Below are 22290 nucleotides of genomic sequence, written 5' to 3'. Positions count from 1 at the left end.
TCTACTCTTTCTAAAGTAATGGAGAAATCAATTAACCGCCAACTCTTAAACTACCTAGAAACCTTCTGTCTGATCAACAATCGCCAGTACGGATTCCACCAGTGTCAATCTACTGGTGATATTCTGGCTTATGTTGCCCATTTATGGACTAATTCAATGGAAAGGTTCGGTGAAACACAAGTAGTTGCTCTTGACATCTCAAAGGCTTTCGATTGTCTTTCGCATAAAGGTCTTCTAAACAAGCTTCCATCTTATGGTTTGCCAACTGTTTTTAGTAATTGGTTATCCAGTTTTCTCTGTGATCGCTCACTGAGGGTGACGGTAGATGGCTCTCTATCTTCTAACTTCTCCACTAATGCCAGTGTCCCCCAAGGTTCAGTTCTTTTCCCCACTCTTTTCCTCTTGTATATTAATGACCTTCTTCCTTTGACTGGAAATCCTATCCATAGTTTTGCCGATGATAGCACATTGCATTCCCCTTTCCATTTTGAGAAATCTTGTCCTGCTCAATCAGCTTCAACTTCTCGAAATTCTGCTAACAATTCCTTAAATGCCGATCTTCAGGTAATTCTCCAGTGGGGCAAACTTAGTTGATTTCAAACCTTCTAAAACTCAGTCTTGTCTTATATCTCGCAAAAAGGATTCTTCTGCTCCTATGCTTATCTTTAGTGACACTCCGATTTCTAGGCAAAATCATATATCTCCTTTGGGGATTACCCTGACTTCTAATCTCTCTTGGCATAAGCACATTACAAATATTGCTTCCTCTGCATCTAAAAAAACTTGGTTTTTTCTTTTGCTCTCAGTGTTACTTTTCTTCCAAACAGCTGCTCACTCTGTATAAATCGCAAATCTGCCCTGCCATGGAATATTGTTCCCACATCTGGGGTGGTGCCCCCAAAACCTCTCTCAGGCTTCTTGATTCCATTCAGAAGAGGGCAGTTAGGCTAATTAATGATTTGTCTTTAACAAAGTCTCTCCACTCGCTGTCTCATAGACATACTGTTTCTGCTGCATGCCTCTACTACAGATACTTCCATGGGCACTGTTCTTCTGAATTGGCTTCTATAATTTCCTCTCTCTCTGTTAAAACAGTCTGAACACGTGCTGCAACCAGCCAACATCCATTTACTGTTCAACTTCAAACTCATAGAACTAACTTTTCATCTTCCTCGTTTATTCATTCAACTGCCGTTTTCTGGAACCACCTTCCTTCATACTTATTTCCTGAAAATTACAGTCTACAGAAATTCAAGTCCAGTGTCAACAAATATATTCTTTCGTCTTCTCAACCTCCAACCCAAGCAAGGCACTAAGTACTATAGGTTCTAATACCTCTCATGTTTGGGGTTTATATATATAAAAAAAAAAAAATTTTAAAAAAACCATGTAGGAAGTAAATATTTAAACAGTAGAAACTTAGTGAGTAAAGAAACAAAATACTCATTCCAAGGAAAACAATTCCATAGGAAATCATCTATAGCTATTACTTACTAAGCAGTGGAAATCCGACCATATGATATTACAACTGTACAAATACAATTAGAAATGACCAGTTCATAGTAAATTATAACTAAATGTATTACTGATAAAATGCAAGACTATATTGAAACTGTATTTTATAAAATAGATAGATGTTATTATTAATTAGCTTATTGTAAAGAAGTCGTACAACTTGGGTGAACAGTAAATGGTTACTGCATATGTTAGCAAGTCAAGAATTCTAATGGTTTGAGTGGCTTTGTTAGTTGTTGGTGCATCAGCTTTTGTGGCTATAATGCATCTCCCAAAGTTTTTGTGCATTTACTCTGATCCAAGCCCGAGGCGGGATTCGAACCCACGACCTTTCAGTTGCCAGATAGGCATTTTACCCACCCGGCAATGGTTTGAGTACAAATTATATTTTTATATACTTTGTTGGAAATATCAGAGTGCCAATTGGTAAGGTAGATGATATTGAGGTCAAGGAAGTTGGCTGTGTGACTATCAGAGTTTTCTTTATTCAGTTTAGGTATTCAATGGAGTAAATTGCTTGCTAAAGGTTCAAAGTTTGTATTTAAAACAAGGATTCATCTACATATCTGAATGCTAAAAAGTTATGATTAGGGTTGTTTGTGGTGTATATTTCTTTATAATAGTGTAAAAATAGACTGGATACTAAGCTGGAAATTTGGGAACCCATAGGTACATCAATGGTTTGTTTATAAGTATATTTGCCATCGAAGCTATGGTTATTACGTAAACAGAGATTGACATAATTGTTCCATGTATTATCACATATATTCAATTTATCTTTGTATCTGCGATAAAGTTGTTTTAGCACAAATACTAGTAGGTTATGTGGTATTGAAGTGAAGAGGTTGGTGAAATCAAAAGTTTCTATGCTGGTTATGGTGATATCAGATTTGAAGATGTTGATGATGACAGCTTAGTTATTGTTTATGATCCAAGTAGATGTAAGATTGTTAAAAATAGTATTGAGTAATTTAAAAAGTTGTTTACCTGGGTGGTAGCAGCCACTATTTTTTGGAACTAGTAATGAATTTGAAGTCTACAGGCTGTTTATGGAATTTGGCTATCATATGTAGAAAGAGTAGGATTGAGTTCTGTAATTTAGTATGTAGTTTTTTGTGTAAAGCTATTAGCTTTTTAATTGTGGAAGCAGGATTAAGATCGCAGGGAGTAAAAGTGGAACTATTTTCTATTTCATTTTTAAGTTGATTATAGTAAAATTGCTTTCAAAAGATGGCAAAGTTGTTAGAAGCTTTATCTACTGGGGCAATGATAAAATTGTCCTGTAATTCTTTTATATATTTCTTAAGATGCAAATTTTATTACACACACACACACACACACACACACACACACACACACACACACACACACACACACACACACACACACACACACACACACACACACACACACACACACACACACATAGTCTTATTATGAAGGACGATGCTTGTTTGCATGCATTGGGTAAGTGGGTTTCTTTATGCTACAGCTGTTCCATGATATTTGTGATCAAATTTAAGCTATAGATGACAAGTGTTTTGTGTTTTCTTGCTAGGGAAGATTATAAAGTCCATAGTTAAGGATGCAATATAAGATCATTTAGGAAGTAAGGAATTATAAGGGAATCACAGGATGGATCTAGGGTAGATCATGTCTGGTTAATTGAATTGGCTACTATGAGATTGTTACTAAAGAACTATGGAATGCATAAATCATTTTTTTAGATTTCAATAAAGCTTTTGATAGAGTCTCACATGAAAGAAATCTGTATACATTGGAGCAATGTGGAATTAAGGGCAAGTTATTGTGGATAAAGGGATGGTTAAGTAGCAGGAGACAGAGAGAAGTTATAAATGGCTACTGCTCTTCATGTACTAATGTTATGAATTTGGTTCTACAGGGTTCAGTTCTTGGCCCCTTAGTGTTTTTACCTTTCATTAATGATACTGATGTAGTTATTCAAGTTTAATGTCTAACTATGTTACAAATGTGGACAGGTTAGTTAATAAGCATAATCAGGTTATGCTACTTCAAAAGTACTAACAAGTTATCTGGATGGATGAGAAATTACAGCTGAGGTAAGACTGGAGAATGAAAGTTCTGCCTCTGCACAGCAGTAATCCCAGAGTAATATACCACCAAACTTAATTTTGTAGATAATGAACAGGACTTGGGAGTAACTATACAATGCGATACAAAGTTTTGAAGGGAAGATAGGCTGCTTATACAGCTTGTGAAGTTCTGTTGATATACAGAAACTTTGTCAGTAGAGATAAATAAATGATTATTCCATTACATAAAGCAATGGTTAAGCAGTATCTTGAATATTGCATCCATTTAAAGAAATATGTGGATCTGCTGGATGAAGAAGGTAGAAAGTGAAGGCCGCTGTAGCCTAGTGGTCAGGCGCGTGGGTGCATAAATACACGTGCCTTGAGTGACCGGGGTTCAAGCCCGTGACTGCTGAATACGGTGCTGTTTCTTGTATTCTTTCTATCTTGTGAACTCCTCTGACCGTTTGGTTGTCCCGGAGTATAAACAGAAAATTTATTATTTATTTATATTCCTATTAAGAGAGATTTAAATTCTGTAATCCACACTGTTTAGGAAACTGGGCATCTGTGGAGTGACCTTATTGAGGTGTTTCAGGCCTTGCAAGCATGGCTTGGAATGCAGAAGAGTGCGCTGGAACACTGTTCTGATTCAAAACACTCATTAGTAATATCATGTACATACTTGATTATTAAAAATAAGATGAATTGATAATGTCATGTACATAATTATTAACAACCACACCATTTATAAAATTTTCCAATCTGCTTGTAAGCTTGAGGGAATGCTAAGAGAGTTTTAAAACTTAGTCACATGATATACATAATTTTAAACTGGGGGGGGGGGGGGAATTGACCAGATGTTCAAAAATTTTCCTTTATTCAAAGAGTGATTGACTGTTGAAATAAACTCCCATCTACTCTTGTGGAATCTGTAAGTTTATCTACATTTAAAGGACTGGATAAATATTTCTGTTGACTCTCTAGTTTAAAAAAAAAAAAAAAAAAAAATTGAGAAATCCCTATATTTAATTTTGTTGGGAAATCCCCATGTTATGTTCTGTGCTATTCAACTTGTGCTTGAAATTGTGGAAAAAAAATCTAGATTTCGAAAGTTTTATTACTATTGGATAGCACACCAGCCATCCAAAAGATTTAATTCATCCAAACGTTGAAGTTATGTTCCTACTGCCACCGTTGTACTGGGTTAATACAACTTCTTTCATTCAGCCATTAAATCAAGGCATTATATCCACCTTTAAAACTCATTACATCAGAAAATCGTTACAATGGATTTTGGAAAAAAATTATTACGATCTATTAAAGTAATGGAGGCATGGAAATATTTTTCAGTTGTGGACTGTATCAGAATCAAAGCTTTATCCCTGAAAGAAGTAAAACAGTCAACGTTAAATGTGCGTGGAAAAATGTATGGCCAAAGTGAGTTCATTCAGGAAATATGGTCGAACCGGCAGAAAACTTAATTGGTGTGATAGTAGACTTGCTAAGTCGGTAGGAGGGGAAGGTTTTGATGATATGACTACTGAAGCCCTCGTGGGTAGCACAGTTGACAGAATCACTTTCCTCCCCACGCTGGGTGGAAAAGACCTGAGTTTGAATCCCTCGATGATGGAAGGAATTTTTATGGGTCTTTTTCACGTGGCTGAGTATGTTGGGCTTGGGCGAGGGCAGCATGGTTTTTTTCTCCCTGAAACTTTGGTTTTTCGTCCAGCAAAACAGAAAATCGACTTCAGGACACATGCAATTTATAGACAATATACACAGAGTAACATGGCCTTAGTCGCCTAAGTTCCTAAAAAAAATTAAAAAAAAAAGATATGATTACTGAAGACGTTCAAGGATTACTGGTAGAAAAAGAGGATGGCGAAGTGGATTTGGTGGAAATGGCATCGGAGGTAAATTCAATTCAAAGATAGTGCAGATTAAAATTCTAAACTTCCAAATTTTATACTAAAAAGCATATGGAAGGCATAAAGTTAGCCGAGCAATTAGAATCTTATTTTTTTTAATGCAGATTCTTGAATGAAAGGAGACCAAAGTTCAAAAGGGAGCTTCAAAAATGCTTAGTTCCATATGATGAAATTCACAAAGATTTATCAAGCAAAAGCAAACAAACCCAGATTACTGATTTTTTAAAGAGAGCAGAAGATACGAGAAATCTATATGGTGTATTTTTGTTAGTTTTTGGAATGTAACCCCCATCTTTGTAATTTTTCTTAGTCCTGTATAACATGGTTTTGTCCAACATGACATTTTATAGGAACCTAACTACTGTGTTATACGAGGTTACCTGTACTAATATACAGTTCCAAACTACAGCCTGAACTGTATGTTTTCATTCCTATACTGGAACTTCCTCGGTGATGACTAATCCAGCATCTGGAATTCTTCACCCCTCCCCAAAGCTATCCAACCTGGGAGAAAACTTGTCTAGAATAGCTAGGAGTTCAAAAGATCAGAGTTCACTTTGAAGGACATAACCAAATTAAAGCAGATTCTCTACTAATCAAAACTACCTCCATCACCCCCCCTTCCCTGAAAAGAGGACACAATTTACAGGGTGACATGCTAGCGTCAAAAGCATTACCTTGAAGAGACGCAAGGGAAGATTAAGTAAGAATAAAGGAACGGGGTTACCACACTAGACTGGGTTACATGATTATGGAAAATGTACAATGACAAACTTTAACAAAGGGAAAGTAACTATTCTCCCCATGGCTAATTGTTTTCAGTTTATTCCAGAAGTAATTTGCTTCCTTTCCAACATCTCTCTCTCTCTCTCTCTCTCCCCCCCCCCCCATGCACAAGGCATTGGTCCTTAACTATCAAACCTAAGCAGGTCACCAGCATGTGACCATACCCATGATCTACTTAGAATGTATCCAGTTTAAGACATTGTTGGCTGTTACTTGTTTCTTTATTCATTTTGCCATTTTTTTCTCTCAAATTAAAGTTAAATTTTTTAGTATTAGACACCAGCGAGGAAGGTTCCCAGATAGGACAAGAACATGGTTATTTATATATATTAATATTAGTTGGCTCTTATTAAATTTCTTTTCAATGAATGTACACTGAAGTGTCTTCACAATTATTATAGTCTGCATTATCCTGCCATTCAATGACCATATTAGATCTGGAATACATTCATATTGTTTGGAAGGAAAATGTGTACAAATATACATTACAAAACTCATGAATATTTTGACAATGATATCATGACAAACCTTATTAAGGATTATGGTAATAATTTTATGTGTGTACATCAAATATAGCTGTGTGTACTCTGCTGGCATCTCACAAAAAACATTAAATTTATCTTCAAAAGAATTAAAATTACACTTGTATTTGAATACATTTGCATATAATTCTAGCACAGCTGGTATGAACCAATAAGCAATTCTGTGAGGGTATTTTAAGTCTTTTTAAGAGTTCCATAAAAAAGTTTTGATAGGGAAGAACATATGCAAAATACATTACCTTTTGCCCATAACTTTCAACATCAAGTACAAGCTGGTGTCTAATCTTATCGTCATCATTTATCCCTGAGGATGCAGTAGATGTTTTGTCTCTTGCACGTTTCAGTCTTTTTAAGCTATCTTCCATTTTTTTGACTGATGTTAAAACATCTCCAGTAACAGCATGATACCTGCAATGTAATTATTTTGAAAATATACATAAGAATTTTGGTGCAAAAAAAAAAAAATAAAAATAAATAAATAAAATAAATAATAATAAATAAAATAATATATATATATATATATATATATATATATATATATATATATATGTATAAAAATTTCAAATTTGACCAAACCAGTCAAGATATGAAAGTAAATGTATAAATAATTAAGTAGGTGATAATTTATTAACAATTTACTTTAGTTTTCATAATTTTTTTTTTAAAAATACTTTTATTCAAAATGATTCTGATATAGTTGTATTTTTAGGTATGTTTTCCTCTGCTATTCATAGTTTCATTTAAATACTTTTATTATTGAGTATTACCTGATTTGGTTAAAAATTAACAGATGATTGTTTACATTGTCCTTTATTTGCTACTTTCATTTCTCTTTTACCTTAAGGGCTTTTCTCAATATTCTCAAAATTCCTATTACAGCCACTCCCCGGCTAATGTAATACTCAACTTAAGGAAATTTGACTACGTAAGTTTTTGCCGGCGGGTGCAAACTTAAAAAAAAAATTGAGGAAATGTATTTTGTATCCCATAGGAATAAATGGAGGTATCGTGAAAATATTGTAATGTGAACCCAATAACACGTTGTTTTTTGATAATTCGTTCCAAGACTCTGGAAGATGAAATTTTCGCTATATAACTAAGCTATTTATAAAAGAATAAGGGAAGTTCACCTCAATATGATACGTAGAACACTTCCGTATGATACTCTCCAGAAATTAAAACAAACACAATTAAAGTTTCTATGTATCATACTGAGGTAAACTTCTCTTATTCTTTTACAAATATTGATATCAACGTAGAACGTATTGAGCATTATAGCTCAATTTGATGGTTCATACTATCAAATTCATTTTTAATCTCTTACTGACTATTTCATTCACTTTCTCTCTCTTCAGGTGTAACCTATCGATACACACAATTATGGAAGATTTTTGAACACCTTGGTGCAAGATACTTGGCCCAAAGTTACCATATTTCTTTTCTAAAGTATTGCCTTCAAAACAACATCATTCTGAAGTTTGCCAGAGTCAATTTAAATCATAAAATTTCGGGCTTTAAGCAACTAGCAATTGCCACATCGTGTAATATAGTTAAGCTTGCCTTAAGTTCTCGGTATTCTAATAAACAAAAATACCTATCCAAGTTAGGATACTTTGCAACAAATTAAAAAATTATCTGCATCCTAACGATCAGTCTGCATTGAAGACTTCCATAGATTTGCGATGTGAAGCATAGGCCTCAGAATTAAAAACAGACACGCTAACAAATTGAATACATTATCAGGAGGGTCAAGACACGTTCGTGCAAGCTCTAACATGGAATGAGCTTGAGACCAAACGCATATGAGTTGACCACCCCCCATGCATACGCACAACAGTCTACTGCAGAATACTTCAACTAGTCCGCAACACCCCCCTCCCTCCCTCACCCAACATTGAACAAACCGACATATCAACAGGTTACAAATCTTTCCTCATATACCCTATAGCAGGACCAGATTTTACTTTTATCCAAGGATTAAATTACAATTTAGCACCTCGAAAACTACCTAAAAAACCCTGTGTAATTGATATTGAATTTGGACTTCGTAATGTTCCACAAAAAGATTTATTTATTCAACAAGTTAGCCTAGTGGTGAATAACATAAAAGTAATGCGAGTTCCTAAATTGAATAAACGTGACAGTTCAGCTTTACATGAGCTTTGGGGAAATAAAGACATTATTATTCAGAGAGCTGATAAAGGAGATACAGTGGTAATACTTAATAAACCTGATTATATTAGTAAGTTTGCGTCAGTTGTATCAGATACCTCCACTTATCTTGAAGTAGACCCGGCACTATTTACCAATTTGGTCAATTAATACAATAAAAAGTTAACAAGATATTGAAAAAATGACTACATTACTATGGCTCAGTTAAAGGAATTGAAGGCCAGAACGTACAGTATTCCTGCACTTTTCAGTCAGGTCAAATTACATAAGACAGGATTTCCTATTCGGCCTATTGTTTCCTACAGAAACTTGGCATTTACATCCTTGGCCACACATGTATATAGCATCATAAAACCCTTTAGACAGGCGATACAATTTGGGATTAAGCACTATGATACACTATATAATAACCTTAAGGACAGTAGACTTGGTGGTAATGATAATTTATTCTCACTAGATGTTAACTCGTTATATACAAATGTAAACTTTGAATACACATTAGATATTCTTTGGGATATGTTAAATAATAACTCGATACTGATTAATTATACGAAGCTTCCTATCAAGGAAATTTTTCACTTAATTAAACTCTTAGTTGAAGCGAACTACATCACCTTTTGAGACAAAGTATACAAACAAATTTTTGGTTTGCCAATGGGATTAAGCCTGACCGGCCTAATATCAGAGATCTATCTCTCATTGATTGAACGTATACACCTGATGCCTTTTCTACCCAATATCAAATACTATGGGAGGTATTTAGACGATGTTCTAATTATTACCAATAGCAGTACTATCCAAGACATTTTACATTCGTTTAATAATATTCATTCTAGACTCAAATTTACATTGGAGAAGGAGAATACGGATACTAAGTCATTATATTTTCTAAATTTCACACTTACTCAGGACGCAAATAAAATCCAATTTAACATCTATCGTAAAACTACAAACATCGGTATGCTTCTGCATTATAATAGCTATCACCTGTTCACCTACAAAAGATCGATTATCTTTAATCAATTTCTCAATGCTATAAATATTCAACGACGGAATCTGCTTTGGGCTCAGAAATACAAATATTAACCAGCAGATAAAACAGGGGTTACCCACTTGCTACAATAGACAGAATTAGGGTACAAGCTAAGGATAGAATACAAAAAAAAAATACACCAACAATAGTAATATCAAAAAATACTTTATTTCTGTCCCATATGTTGAACAGAGGCACAAACAACTTAACAGATTCTTTAAAGATACTGAATTTAAAACAGTAGCCAGGCCAATACAGAAATTACACACTATACTGAACAACTGCTCAGTCCTTTCCTTGTTCACAACACAAATAAATGACCTAGTATACAACATTTCTTGAAGTGATTGTGACTCATCTTATCAGGGTTCTACGCAGTTTCCTCTGAATTTTAGTGTGTTAATTAATAAGCGGGACTTCAGTTCGTGCTTCTCGTCCAGCAGCGTCAAAATTAGCCTTTCATGCTGTTAATGAAAAACATACTTTTTCATTTAACGAGGCCAAAATACTTAGTGTCCAACAATTATACGAGACTATTAATTGCAGAAACCATCGATATTAAATTACATGAGAATTTTGTTAATGTTTGCCAGCCATATCTAATCTCTGATTTGTGGTCTTTTACGAGCATGCACGAAGACAAATAATCCCTATTTAAGTTCCATGCTCATCCCTATTCGGTAATTTTCATTCCTGTGATCACGACATATAATCGAAAAGCATTGTCAGCTTCAGAAAGGAAAGTCATTTTGCAATTTTTTCATTAAATTAATTTTTTAATTGCATTAAATTGATTTTTAATTGTGTTCATTTGATTTTTAATTATTTATTACTGTAATGTAAGATTTTCAATTTATAATTTTTATTTATAATTAAAACATAATTTATAAGTTTTAGTTTTAATTTCTGGAGAGTATCATACAGAAGTGTTCTACGTATCATACTGAGGTAAACTTCTCTTATTCTTTTACAAATATTGATATTAACGTAGAACGTATTGAGCATTATTGCTCTGGTTCATACGATGAAATAATAAGCCATTTATTTCTCTAAAAGGTCATTTTTTTAAAATGGAAATTGCACTACACTTTCATCTTTATCGTATGTTCCATTATAAGAATCAATTTTGAACGCCTTTGTGATATTTTTCTAAAACACATTTCTGGAGGTCACTACCATAAAACAATAAAAACAATTTGCACTTTCCAATTTATTGGGATTTTCTGTTTGCGCATTTCTTATAATACCAATAACTGGAATTCTGTGGGTTTTTACATTATGGTATTATGATGAAATTAGTCCCCTTCAATCTTCAACCATATAAAAAAAATAAATTTTCAAAATCTTTCTTAATTCCTATTTACTTATTACAATGGTGAAGAGAAAGGGTCCAACGGAAAGTGCAAGTGCTGGCAGTGCTAGAAAATTAAACAAAATTGATTTAGAAATGAAGATGAAAATGTTTAAGAAGTAAGAAGCAAGACAAAGTTTGCCATCTATTGCATGGAATTAGGTCTCGCTGCTTCAACAGTGAATACTATTTTAAGGGACAGTGTCCATATAAAAGAACATGTAAAAGGATCAACGCATTTAAGATCAACAGTAATCACAAACAGCATTCAGGTGCTATATATCGAAGGTGGAAAAGCTATTAATAATATGGATGGAAAATCAGATTCAGAAGCAAACGCCCCTGAGTCCAATGGTCATTCAAGAAAAAGCAAGAAATATTTATGAAATATTAAGGATAAGTATGGCAAACCCCAAGCCAATCCCCCAGGGGCTCACATCTGGTGAGTATGCACTTGGCACACCCAGAGTCCTGAGCTGGATATCATCATTCTTCTCTTTCTTGGTGAATCCCTTCTCTCTTCTTTCTCTTTCTGAGGGTAACTCGGGAATTTTTTTTTTGGCTGGTGCAGCATAAGCTTCAGGCTTCCTTGCACTCATATGGCAAATAATAATAATAAGTTCATAGCAAGCAAAGGGTGGTTTAATAGATTCAAGCATCGTGCTGGTTTCCAAAACATTAAAGTATGCAGTGAAGTTGCCAGTGCCGATTCTGCAGTTGCAGAGAAATTTTGTGATGTTTTGGAAAAAATCCCTTATAAATCTCCATATCCCTTAACTTCCGCAGCAGTGTGCTTATCAGCTGGAGAGTTAATTCTGGCAACGATGCTTGAAAGGTAAAACTTGCTGACGTTATGCGTATCTCCTCTTTTTGTAATTTTATAATTTTGAAATTTTTGTAATTTTGTACACTTCTGTCATTTTTTCTGCACATGAGATAAAAAAATTGAATAAATAATGCTATTTACATGTTTGTCGAACATTTCTTTTTTGATTCAATCAAATTTGCGAGTGCTGCGGAATGCAACCCTTACATAAGTCAGGGAGTTGCTGTAGTTGTTTTATTTGATTCACTATATATTCCATGACTGTTATATGACTTACTGAAATACCAGAACCTCACTTTGTGGGAAGAACAGTTACATTTCCAGTATGTCTGAGTTCTATTGGCTTATGCTTTTCTCTAAGTCTATGCTTTGATATTTAATTTTTAAACCCCATGAATTATAAGAGTATTTGAGGATAATTGGGTTACTATTGCTATCATATTTCTTCCCTTTCTTTGTAAATTTCAGCCTAGGCTTATTACTTACCATCTAATAACATATCACCCCCCCCCCATGATCATATGTATATAGTTCTACTGTCTGTTGGGCTACCAGTAAGGTACTAAATCAGTGGTTACAAAACCTTTTCAGCCACTGCTCCCTTTGGTTCCATACACTCACTCCTAGTGTCCCCTATCCTTTGTTTACTGAGCTTTCCATGCCTGTAGCCTTGGTTACCACAGAGTTTGTCCCACATGCTTTACACTTCTTACTGCCCAGCCCACCTCCTCCTGGTAGTGGAATAGAGGTTTTCATGTGAAAACACAGGCCTTTAGGCTAAGAGGCCAGAAAAACAAATAGTTATTTGATTTTTAGGAGCATTAGCAACTAAGGCCATATTGCTCTGGGGATATGCGGTGGTCATTCCCTGACCTTTCTGCATCCTCCGTATTTGTTGGCCATGGGCTCGAACCCCAGTCTAATCAAGAAGCGTGTGCTATGCACTGCTGCTCCTGCCCACCCAGCTACGGAGGCGTCTTACAGAAGAACAACACAACCTCACACTAACACTAGACAAACACTCACTAACCTACATAAATTTGATCTTTACAGAGTTCTGTATTCATCACATTGCTTGACGCAGAGTTAGGGGAACCCCTGGAGCTGAATTACAATTAGCACTATACACTGTTCCCTATGCTAGCTTATAAAAAGAATTATTAAGATTAGCAGTTTGCAAGACCCACCGAGGAAGATAATAACATAAAAATTCAAAACCAAGAACAATTAACTGGCATTCACTCAAAATCTAATTGAAACGTTTCAATTTAATTAATTCAACAAAATTGATGAACTTGATCCAAAGATACCTTTTTCAAAAGTCATTTAGCAGGAGTCTTAGATATTACTTCTAATAACTACTTCACTGTTCAATAAATTCTTAATGCGATAGATGAAGTGATACCAGTTTCCCACTGTCTGGGTTAAAGTCATTTAGCAGGAGTCTTAATAACCATGTTTAGTAATCTGGAGTCAATTTCTTTGCTTGGAGAGAAGGTGGATTGACCACTAAAACCAGCATAAACCTTCACCTACCACAGATGTACAGTAACTCATTTATAAGTGGCACCTCCGTAGCCAGGTGGGAAGGAGCAGCAGTGCGTAGCACACGCTTCTTGATTAGACCGGGGTTTGAGCCCGTCACCACCAAATACGGAGGAGGTCAGGAAATGACCACCACATATCCCGGAGCAATATGGCCTTAGTTGCTAATGCTCCTAAAAACCAACAACAACTCATTTATAAGAAGAGCAAAAGCTGTTACCAATAATTGGCTGTTTCGTAACAACTCAGAATAGTAAATACAATGTTAAAGGAAATAGTTTCGAAAGCAATAAGAACAGTTAAACTTTAAATATAAAGCAAGCAAGGAAGGTGTTTTGCCATAGGCTCCAGCCTGGTCAATTGTAAATAAACAATCGATGAGCACACTGCCTCCCCTAGGGGGCATATTGCCTACTTTGGGAACCACCGTTCCATATTGTTAATAAATTATTACCTTTTTCTCACTAAGACCTATTGGCCTATCTTTAGGTCCTGCAGTTATTTACAAGTGGCAATTGGAAACAGGTAGCTTTTGCTGATTATTATTTGGATGCATTGAATGATGATAGCCCTTGACAACCTACCATTCAATGGACCCTTTTACTAATAATTATCAATAATTGTCTTAATTTTTATTAATTTTTTTGGTGGGGGAGGGAGGGAGTTCTTTGGCTATAGCTCAGAGCACTTGTACCTTTTCCTTGCAGTATAATTAAAAAGCCTATTTCTTATACTAGACAATAATACCTGCTATTGGCATTCTTGGCTTCCAGTCCTCTCTAATGCACAAAGCTTTTTTTCTCTGTACTTGTATCTTGGCCATTCTGCATACCTGATCTTAATTTAGTTCAATATTGTTTTATATATATATATATAGCATATCCTGCTATGACATGCAACATACATTACAAAAAAATGACACACAGCAGAAATGTGTAGTATAGCCCACACATTTTCATATAACAACAAGGAAAAGGTTCTATAAAAGGTATAAATTGTCAATCTTTTTTCAAAAACAAGTAAAAAATCACATTTTTTACTTATTTTTATCAATGCATATTTTGCTATAATTGGCATATTAATAATTCTAAAGGTTACGAAATAAAAATTTATTGAAATAAAATATACACGAGCAATATTATTTCATAATTTCAGTTTTGTAGCTTAATGTGTGGGGAATCTTATTTTCGTTTGCCTTGCTTGTTTCTAAAATAAAATAAATCTGTAATTGCTCATCAGGTCATTTACAGTTTTCAGTTCACCATTTAGAGTTTTCTCTTGAATGTTCAGCTTCTTTCAGTGTCTGGGTTCAGGAAACCATTTTTATCAACACTTTAAAATTTCCACTTTTATTTCAATATTTAATGCTTTCAATTTTTTTGAAAGACTATGGCCCCTCTTTTTTTTTCCCCCCACTGTTTACAGTAAAGGGAGAAGCCTTAGGTATATTACAAGAGGTGATCATTTAATTCGAAGACTGGTGCAAGATTTTATCTTGACCGCACAAACTTTCCATAACTGCTGCTAGAGGCGCTCTTGCTCTCTCTCTCTGATTGCTACTGAGCAGACTATGTGCACATGCCAGTACTTGCTGAACTAGTGTTGCATGAAGAGTTTTTTTTTTTAGTCACGTGCCACTGACGATTGTTTTGAAGCAAGTATCATGTCACACATACAGGTTGAACAGAAATATGTGCTTCTTTATTGTGTCAGATGGAGCTTAAATGCATCGAAAACAGTTAAAGAGACGAACGAAACGTTCATCTCTTTAACTGTTCTTGGTAGGACGGCCATATCACAGTGTGAAGTGGTTTCTCCATCAAGACAATGTCGGGCCACATATGGCTAATATTGCGCAGGCAGTGATCCCTGCCATAGGTGCCACAAGGTTCTGCCACACCCCCCTTATTAAGTGGACTTAGCCCCTTGTGATTTCTTCCTGTTTCCACGTCTGTTGGAAGCTCTGAAAGGCAAGCGTTTTGTGTACGACACAGCAATGCTCGCAGAGCCACAATGGAAGCACTTCAGTCTTTTGAAAAATGATGCAAGAAACATTTGAGGTGTGTATGATGGTGGTGAAAAGGTGTAAAGTCCAAGGGAGAGTATTTCGAGAGGAAAAATCCAAAGATTCAGATAATGGCAATTAGGATAAGACTTTACACCAGTCCGCAAATTAAATGATCATGCCCCATATATATAAATTTTTGTACACAAAATATATAACAAAACAAAGTATGCAACAAGCACTCTGAGATGCTAGGTAGAAAGAGTAACTTTTTATTTTAATATGGTGGCACATTTATTTTGTGCTCGTAACTCAGATTTTTTTTTTTTTTTTTTTTGATTTGGTAGTTGTTGGCGCATCGGCTTCTGTGGCCATATTGCACCTCCCAAGGTTTTTGCAGTACTTTGATCCAAGCCCGAGGCGGGAATCGAACCCGCGACCTTTGGGTTGCCGGGCAGGTGCTTTTACCCACTCGGCTAGCCCGGTCGGCTCCGTAACTCAGAATTTTTATTCATGTAATGGTGGACAAGGTGTCAATAAATGTGTGTGCTATAGCAGAATGAGCTACACACACACACACACACACACACACACACACACACACACACACACACACACACACACACACACACACACACACACACACACACGTGTCCATAAGTAATGCCTCTCTGGCCATAAAAGTACAAAGACAACAGGTACCAATTTGAAATTTATATATTTTATTAAACCTACACACTGGAAAGCAATAAAGTATACATTATTATAATGTATACTTGCGTGAGCCAAATGTTTCCAGACTTGGGCAATAAAATTAAATTAGACTTACATTAGTTGCATGCTGGCATTTCACCCCTTCAAAAATGTCCCATCCAGAGTTTATACATTGTAATTTCTCCCACTGTTTGAAGCATTTTTTAAACTTCTGTTTCATGATGTTCTCCAACACTTTCTGTGATTTGATTTAAATCTCCATGATGTCCCTGAACACATCGCACTTTCCATTCAAGAATTCTTGGGAAGCACATCATCACTGTGAGCTTCTGTCTGCTGACTCATTGGATTTAATTCCTTGTGATTTTTTTCTTTGTTTCCCAAGCTTAAAGCATCCCTGAAAGGTTACAGATTTGCAACAATTGAGGAAATTATTCAAAATCCTACACAAATAATTACAGTAATACCCCGAAGTTATGCGATAGGTGGGTCCGACGAAAATCGCGTAAGTCGAATTCGCGTAAGTCGGGGTACAACTTTGCATATAAATACATATAAATTTTGCTTAATTGGGACCAAGGACTAACAAAAACACTAGTTTAGAAGAAAAATATTAATAAAATTGCAGTTCTTTATACATATTAATACAAAATATGTATTAAAAAACAAATGACTTCCGTTAAAAAGTTATTTCGATGTCGACGGCTTCATAAAATCTAACAAATTCGTCTGACGACACAGCACGTTCTTTTTTTCACGCAGAATTTCTTCGTAGCAAGCTAATAATTTTTTTATTCCTTGCTTTGTAGCTATAACGCGTTCTTCGTTGGAGTCTATGTTTTCTAAAATTTTTAAGCCCTTTACAATTGAGCCCTTTTCAATTTTCAACCTGTCAAGTTTGCAATTGTCATGTGCTTTTCGCCGTTGCTTCATTTAGGCCTGTAGCACGTGCAATATCACATGGTCTTTCATTTCGCTCAAAGCGTTTCACAATTTTATATTTTTTCTCTATCGACAGAGGCGGACTGGCTATAAGCCTTACCGGGGAAACCCCGGTGGGCCAGTGTGATTTTGGCCATAAACCATAGTATGAGGCCACTATAAATTTTCCCGGGTAAGAATTTTTGATCCAGTCTGCCTCTGTTTATCGATAATTGCTTTTCTTTTTCTCTCTGAATCTACAGTGTCTTCACCAGGACGCTTCCTTTTCACACCTTTTAATTAAGTATTTTACTCATTTTTAGGGAATAAAGCACAATTACAAAACGAGGAGGCACGCTTGATACACATAAACAATGCTGCGCGCATGTAGCAACTGAATAAACAACACCATAAAGGCAGAGATACACTATTAACACCTCACATTTCTAGGGGTTACTACCATAAAACAATAAAAATCCAGTTGCGTTTCTGCTAGTGAAATCTGTTATAAACTGGTAGTAAACTCGATCTAATTGCATTTGCGATTATACCGATAGCTGGAATTGTGTTGGTTTTTACGTTATTACGGTTATTGTTTGTTATTTGGTTTTTTAGGAGCATTAGCAACTAAGGCTATATTGCTCCGTGATATGCGGTGGTCATTCCCTGACCTTTCTGAATCTTCCGTATTTGGTGGTGACGGGCTCGAACCCCGGTCTAATCAAGAAGCGACTGCTGCTCCTTCCCACCTGGCTACGGAAGCGCCCATGTTATTATGGTGAAATGTGTTTCCCCTTCACTGATATAAAAAACATAAAAGCAGCAAAGTTGAATTTTGTTAATCTTTCACTCTCATTCTCCGCCGTCGCACCGTATATCGATAACATATGAAAAACGACCTTGAAGATAGTGGGCGGCAGCGTTGCCAAACGAAAAAATCAAGAACCGCCTAACTCCGAGTTCGCGTAAGTCGGGGTATTACTGTACTTAACAAGTACAGGTCACTGTTGAAAAAAAGCCGTGAATTAGAGTTGAATTTGAAAGTGTCTGCAATTGTGCCCAGACACGATAGGCGGGAGTATATGATGAGAGCCTTGTCGATCAATTCGGCCCCGGAAAGATTGTGCAAGGCTCAAGGGGTAAAAATTTTTTTCAGCCTGGTCTGTATTTGTTAACAGAAGGTACTGCTTCCACAGGGATGGAATACACTTAAATAGAAAGGGTGCAAGAATATTTGCTGATGCTATCGAGGCAGTGTTAGGTGGGTTGGAAAACTGGTACCGACACACCTAACACTGGTTGGTATTATCCAAATTGAACTCATTTAAAAACTGTTAAAGATTGCATGGGGAGCCAATTGGCAAAGTAGAATTTTTAGTTTTACCCAGAGGAATTATTGCATCAAGTGTGTAGTCCACAGAGGTGCCTGACTGTCAAATAAAAGTTGATTCCTTTCCAGAGTACTTCATTCCTGCTATGAAAAGACAGAACCATGTTAAATACCCTCCATATACTTGTGTTAGCATTTTTTTTTTTTTTTTTTTTTATGAGAACCCCAAACACGAGAGGTACTGGAACCTATAGTACTTGGTACCGTGCTTGGGTTGGAGGTCGAAAAGACGACAGAAGATATTTGTTGACATTGGACTTGAACTTCTGTAGACTGTAATTTTCAGGAAATACATATGAAGGACAGTTGTTCCAGAAAACGGCAGTTCAATGAATAAATGAGGAAGATGAAAAGTTGGTTCTGTGGGTTTGAAGCTGGACAGTAAATGGATGTTGGCTGGTGGCGGCACGTGTTCGGACTGTTTTGAAAGAGAGAGCGGGAATTATAGAAGCCAATCCAGAAGAACAGTGCCCATGGAAGTATCTGTAGAAGAGGCATGCAGCAGAAACAGTACGTCTATGAGAAAGCAAGTGGAGAGACTTTGTTAGAGATGATTCATTAATTAACCTAACTGCCCTCTTCTGAATGGAATCAAGAAGCCTGAGAGAGGTTTTGGGGGCACCACCCCAGATGTGGGAACAATATTCCATGGCAGGGCGGATTTGCGATTTATACAGAGTGAGCAGCTGTTTGGAAGAAAAGTAACGCCGAGAGCGAAAGAGAAAACCAAGTTTTTTAGATGCAGAGGAAGCAATATTTGTAATGTGCTTGTGCCAAGAGAGATTAGAAGTCAGGGTAATCCTCAAAAGAGATATATCATTTTGCCTAGAAATCGGACTGTCACTAAAGATAAGCATAGGAGCAGAAGAATCCTTTTTGCGAGATATAAGACAAGACTGAGTTTTAGAAGGGTTGAAATCAACTAAGTTGTCTTTGCCCCACTGGAGAATTACCTGAAGATTGGCATCTAAGGAATTGTTAGCAGAATTTCGAGAAGTTGAAGCTGATTGAGCAAGACAAGGTTTCTCAAAATGGAAAGTTGAATGCAATGTGCTATCATCGGCAAAACTATGGATAGGATTTCCAGTCAATGGAAGAAGGTCATTGATATACAAAAGGAAAAGAATGGGGGAAAGAACTGAACCTTGGGGGACACCAGCATTAGTGGAGAAGTTAGAAGACAGAGAGCCATCTACCATCACCCTCAGTGAGCGATCAGAGAGAAAACTGGATAACCAATTACTAAAAACAGTTGGCAAACCATAAGATGGAAGCTTGTTTAGAAGACCTTTATGCCAAACATGATCAAAAGCCTTTGAGATGTCAAGAGCAACTACTTGTGTTTCACCGAACCTTTCCATTGAATTAGTCCATAAATGGGTAAGCCAGAATATCACCAGTGGATCGACACTGACGGAATCTATACTGGCGATCGTTGATCAGACGGAAGGTTTCTAGGTAGTTTAAGAGTTGGCGGTTAATTGATTTCTCCATTACTTTAGAAAGAGTAGAAGTAATTGCAATGGGACGATAATTGGATGGGAGGGATTTGTCACCCTTTTTAGGAACTGGCTGGATATGAGCAAATTTCCAAGCAGGAGGAAAAACACCTTTGGAATAAGAAAGTGAAAAAAGGCGGCAAAGAATAGAATTAAGTTCAGGAGCACAGGTTTTGAGAACAAGTGGAGAAATACCATCAGGACCTGGAGCTTTCTTAGCATCAAGATTCATCAAAATCCTTCTGATATCCTTTTGACGGAAGACCACAGAAGGCATTGAATGGAGCGTGTTAGGAATGGTGGGAGGTGTTTTACCAAGATCATTAATACATGAGCTGGAAGAAAAATGGGATGCTAGCAGGTCAGCTTTATCTTTGGCTGAAGTGACAACAGAACCATGTGGTTTGGACAGAGGTGGGAGCAGAGATGGGCAAAAGTTGCGGCCAATAGCTTTGGCAAGAGACCAGAATGCTCGGCTACCATTAGGGCAAGAAGCAAGTTTTGTACTCTTAGCCTGTTCAAACTCTAGTTTGGACTGATCAATAACTGCTTTACAATTGTTGCGAGCTTTGGTGTAGGCAGAAAATGAAACTGAAGAATTAGAAACAAGCCAGTTACAATATGCAACATTCTTCTCTTCGACAGCCTTAGCACATTTGTTGGAGAACCAAGGTTTAGATAAAGGACGAGATTTTAAAGTGGAGTGTGGGATAAAGGATTCCATTCCTGCAAGAATAATTTCACTGACATGATCTAAGCAAACGTTGACATCAGAAGTTTTGAAACTGTAATCAGACCAAGGAAAAGAAGAAAAGAAGTCTCGCAGGTCATCCCATTTTGCATTCTTGTAATGCCAAACAATACGAGGTTGGGAATAGCCATGAGATAAAGGTTCCATTGGAGAAGAGACAATCACCAAGTTGTGATCTGAAGTGCCTAAAGGACCTCTCACTTCGACCTTGTACTTAGAAGGGTTGTTTGTGAGAAAAAGATCAAGCGTATTGGCTGTATGATTAGGATTGTCCAGTATTCTTGTACGTAAATGAACAAGAAATGCAAAAGAAATGTACAAGAAATTCTTGTACGTAAATGCAAAAGCCTCAGCATCTCGACCTGCTGGGTCAGTGTAACTAGAAAACGGAAGCCAGCTGGAGTTGTGAAAGTTAAAATCACCAAGAAAAATTACCTCACTGTTAGGAAAGTTGGACTGGAGAAAGTCAAGTTGCAAAGAGAGGAAGTCAAAGAGCTCCAAATGATTAGTGGAGTTGGGAGAACGGTAGAGACAACAGATGAATTTGACACAATGAGGTAGAGAGATTTTAAGCCAGAGAAGATCAAAGAGAGGAAATTCCAAATTGCCAAGTCTCTGATAGGGAATATCAGAACGGACATATACACAAGTACCACCTTTGAGGCAAAAGGAATCATACAGCAAATAATTTGGACATCTGAGATGAGCAGTAGTTGAATCAACCGATAACTGAGGTTCTGTCAGAAAAAGTACATGGGGTTTGGAAGACTGCAAGTGGAAATGGACATCGTTGAGATTGGAATTGAGACCACGTATATTTGTGAAATGAATTAGGAAGTCCTTGGGAGGTTTAGATCTTTTCACAGATAAGCTTGCTCTATTATTTTGACAATTCATGGTGTATTCAATAGTAAGAAAAAGTGGGTGGGACATGCTGTATGAAGTAATGAAATTTTTGGATATGGCGTACATGTGGTAAGAATATACCCAGATCCTTGACATAACGTGGTCTCGACAATGCTCCCCGCATACACACTACTCGGACTCCCTCCAGTCACTATCTGGCAGAGTAGAGGTAGCAAGATTATACACTAGCTGATCCGGAAGCCTCCTAGAGAGTTACCAATAGGTTTGGTCCGGTGTACTATCTAGCGGCCGGCCTGCGAACACCGTTTTAGAGCTGTACCCTCGTAATGTAAGGAATATTGGATCTCGCCACGACATTCATCATAACCTCAAAAATCATCAATCATAC

General features: G+C 36.5%; 1 protein-coding gene across 2 annotated transcripts in view; it reads right to left on the bottom strand.

Moving 5' to 3' along the window:
• Positions 1-22290, bottom strand: part of Cog2 (conserved oligomeric Golgi complex subunit 2) — a 462981-nt gene that overhangs the window by 26582 nt on the left and 414109 nt on the right. For both annotated transcript variants that reach the window (XM_090375498.1, XM_090375496.1), the window contains exon 16: positions 7068-7236. In XM_090375498.1, coding sequence (XP_090231624.1) covers positions 7068-7236 — 169 coding nt within the window. The remainder of the gene's footprint in view (positions 1-7067; positions 7237-22290) is intronic.

This window comes from Mastigoproctus giganteus, chromosome 6, assembly GCF_048544385.1.
Source record: "Mastigoproctus giganteus isolate SK-2022 chromosome 6, ASM4854438v1, whole genome shotgun sequence".
NCBI lineage: Eukaryota > Metazoa > Arthropoda > Arachnida > Uropygi > Thelyphonidae > Mastigoproctus > Mastigoproctus giganteus.
The sequence above is the reverse complement of the archived record's forward strand: the minus strand, read 5'-3'. Positions and strand labels throughout refer to the sequence as shown.